The sequence below is a fragment of the Penaeus chinensis genome, chromosome 30 (assembly GCF_019202785.1).
Source record: "Penaeus chinensis breed Huanghai No. 1 chromosome 30, ASM1920278v2, whole genome shotgun sequence".
NCBI lineage: Eukaryota > Metazoa > Arthropoda > Malacostraca > Decapoda > Penaeidae > Penaeus > Penaeus chinensis.
The window spans coordinates 7,536,330-7,540,236 of NC_061848.1; the positions used below are offsets into that span (position 1 = coordinate 7,536,330).

Sequence of the window (3,907 nt, forward strand, 5' to 3'; positions counted from 1 at the left end):
GTGTTCATGTATCTGTTGTTTCGGTGTTATTGTTCAGTGTTCAGTGAAGTACTACTGAGATGGATACACGGTCATATAATACGTAAATACGTCCAGAGGGATTTTTTTTTTTTAATTATTATTATTATTTTTTTGGTGTGTGGAAACTCGAAAAAGGAGAACAAATCTGTTTGTTGTTTCCGCTTAGAGAGCTGTCTAATTTTATTCAAAACGAAGAGTTTGTATATTAATTATTATTAATCATGCATCTATGTAGCTGTTTATTATTCATTGACTTATTTGTTATTTAATAATCAATTTACAAAGTTATTAATTTGCGCTATATTCAATATTTTCGACATACTTCCGATAGACGGTAGAACTCCGAGGTAGCGAAGAATAGCAGACCACGTATTGCCTGTAAAATACTAAAATAAATAAAGAAAGAAATAAGTAAAGGGAAAATAAGAACAGTAGGTATAAAGACTCACGACCACCAAATCCCCTGAAAAAAAAGAGTAATAAAACTGTCAAGAATAGATTGAAGGACAAACAGACATGCATATCCAGAGACTAGAGGTATCGTGCACATTGAAACACTCACGATGCCGCAAATTCGCAACAGTTTGGGAGACTTAAGTGTTTCTTTAAGGCTTGCGAGCATTGGTGGATTAACTGCGATGGTGTTTTAGCATTGTGAAATTGTAAATCCTAGTAAAATAGGGAAATAATGTGAAATAGCAAATACTAGAAAAAAAACTAGTTTCTCTCTGTCATTCGAAACACAATTTAAACAGTGTTACCAAAATCGCAACTCAGCTTTAACCTTAAATATAATTCCAATTACCTCTTCGTCTGATCTGTCTTCATTACCCACAATGCAATGCAAATAAGCCGATTTATTTACATTTAGTATTCTAGTATTTGCATTTCCAATTTGCAATAATTTTGTCAGTGATAATAACCATTAGTACTAACGTTATCATTCTTGCTATTAACATAATAATTCTTATTATCATCATTATTATTAATACGTCGATTATAATAAAAATGATAATGATGATGATGATAATAATAATAATAATAATAATAATAGTAATAATATTGATGGTAATAATAATAATAATAATAATGATAATAATGTTAATAATAATAATAATAATAATAATAATAATAATAATAATAATAATAATGTTAATAATAACAATAATAATAATAACTAATAATAATTGTTATTATTATTATTATTATCATCATCAATATTACTGTGGTTGTTTTGTTATCGTGTCGCTACTATTATTATTATCCGTATCATTATTGTTGTAGCATAATTATAATAACAATGATAATGATAATAATAAAAGCTATCATTGTTGTTTTTATTGTTTTGTTATCATCATCATGGTAGTAGTAGCAGAAATCATCACTATCATTATTGTTATTATCATATCATTATCATTATTAGTATTAGTAGTAGTAGTATCATTATAATTAGCATTATCATCATCGTCATCGTCGTCACCATTATAATGATTGTTATTATTAATATCATTATCATAACCATAACTATATATTACCGTTCTCATCATCATAATCATTACTATCATTATAATGATTATAATTTTATTGTCATTAAGATTATTATTTTTATCATTATTATTATTATAATGATGATAATGATGTTGAACATGATGACATCAATGATAAAAGCAGTAATACTATGGATGACTATTTTAAAGATTATAATGCTATGAATAATAATGATAGTGATATTTTTATGAACTAAAACAAAAACTACCACTAATGCTAGTATTGATAATGAAAACGATCACAATAACAATAATGATACGGTCAAAATAATAATAGTAAAATTAGTGATAAGAATAAAGATGGAAATAATAATAATATCAGTAACAACAATGATGGTGGTACTTAAATTAAGAGCAATTATAATCACAATGAAAATAAGTAATATTGATAATAAAATATATACCGTGTCTGAAAGGGAAAACATCCACAGTAAGAAATGAAAATAAATCGTGACGCTTCGAACTCTTCACGAGTTTCTCTTCAGACGAATAATATATCAAAACTGTGGCTGTTCTTTTCATCTTAGTGTACACGTTACTGTATTTGTGTTTGTGTCAAATATGCCGTGTCATATAGATAAATGTTCTCTTTAATGCATTGCAGGTGTAATAACATAAACCTGCATACTGGAATCTGAAATGTGAAATTACCCTCAATAACGAATCTTTCCCAAAATCAATGAACACTTGATTTTCATCAGTGAACATAACATAAAGCATAATGATGTGGAGCCTACCTTGAACTTGTCTTCAATAGACGATTATGGTGAAAAAGGGAGAGGAAACTGATTTCCACATAACTCTCACCGTTTCTTAATCACCTTGCAACATGGTGGGGACTCGTTGCAACCTCCACCGACTGTTTATAGCGTTGCTCCTGATCTCATCGCTGTCCTTGGTATTCCTGTTCAACCTCTATGACCTCGTCCTCGAGGTGAGCCAAGGCCCGAACCTCCAACGCAGCAACACGGGAGGTCAAGATGATAGCGAGAACGAGGCTGCAAAGGAATCCCTTTCAGGCGCAGAGGAGGCCCTCATGGGGGCGTACAGTGGAAAGGACAATAAGCCTGGACGAACCCAGGGGCAGGGGGAGGTAAAAGCACAGGTCCTGCAGCCTCCGAAACCACAGGCGAAAGTCTTAGAACCACTGCAGTCACAAGCACAAGTTCCCTCGCCTCCAGATCCTCCTCCTCCGATGCCAATGAACGCTCCGGAGCCTCCAAAAGGCAAACCAGAACCCCCAATGACGTCAGAGAAAACCCTCGAGCCTCCAGGTCCGACAGAGAAAAGTTCCGAAAGGCCATCGAAGCCCACAGCACTCGGAGCCCGGCAGACGAGCGCCCCCGAGCCAGTCACGTCGGAGCCGAAAGCCGTACCGGAGTGGGTTAATAAGTCTGCCAACTGTCTTCCTCTGCCTGGGAAGTTCCACGTGGATCCGATCCCTCAGGAAGGTACGTGGTTTCTGTTTACAGATAATCCTTTCCCTAAAATTCCTTTTAGGTATGATATTAAATAATGGTCATGAATAATAGAAATATTAATAATGCGTAAAACCCATCAGTTACGTAAACCTCTCCCTTAGTAAACGCACTGAATATTAAGTCTTGTAAACATGAAAAAATACACATATTAACCAGTGCATGAATAATCTCATCCAGGTAGGCCAAGCGCGATGCAATATGGCAACGCAAGCTAACATAATCATTGAGAATGACCAAAAGACTAATGGCAAGCTAACTGCACATGTGCATGGGACTTTCAGTTATATGAGGCAAGGGGTTGACAAGAAAAGGCACGTGAGCGGTTGGGGAAAATGCATCTGAATTTGCCATTAACACTGTACACTGACAAAACACAAACTAGGATATTTATGTTACCCAAAGAAACACAGCCACATGGAAGACAATTAGAAAATAAGTTATTCAATTTTAATTTTCATGAAAAGCTATTTCTCTCTTGGCGAAGAAATGTACAAGAAATTCACCTTGGAAAAAAAAAATAACATCGGATTCTCGGTTCAACATAGCCCTAAACAACACTACATTTACTTACTGACGAATAATAAAATCGACACAAATTATAACCATAAAAAAAGCCATAAAAAAACCCGACAAATTTCCATTATCTAAATAATAATTTTAAATAATCAATACCGCCACTTATCCAGCTGATCAATTTTCCTGCAATTTCTACTCAGAATGGCTGAAGGAAAATTTTGTAATTAGAAAATTTAGAAAATAAAATCATTACGACAGGTGCACGGGGCGGTGTGTGTATTTCACGTAATGTTTGATGTTATTGTTGTTGGCAATATTGTTGTTATTATTATTATTATTATT

General features: G+C 33.6%; 1 protein-coding gene across 1 annotated transcript; it reads left to right on the forward strand.

Moving 5' to 3' along the window:
• Positions 1 to 2,397: 2,397 nt before the first annotated feature.
• On the forward strand, positions 2,398 to 3,338 carry LOC125041201 (basic salivary proline-rich protein 1-like). The gene is made up of 2 exons (XM_047636039.1): positions 2,398 to 3,019; positions 3,331 to 3,338. The coding sequence occupies exons 1-2, from the start codon at positions 2,398 to 2,400 to the stop codon at positions 3,336 to 3,338; spliced, it is 630 nt and encodes a 209-aa protein (XP_047491995.1).
• Positions 3,339 to 3,907: the final 569 nt, after the last annotated feature.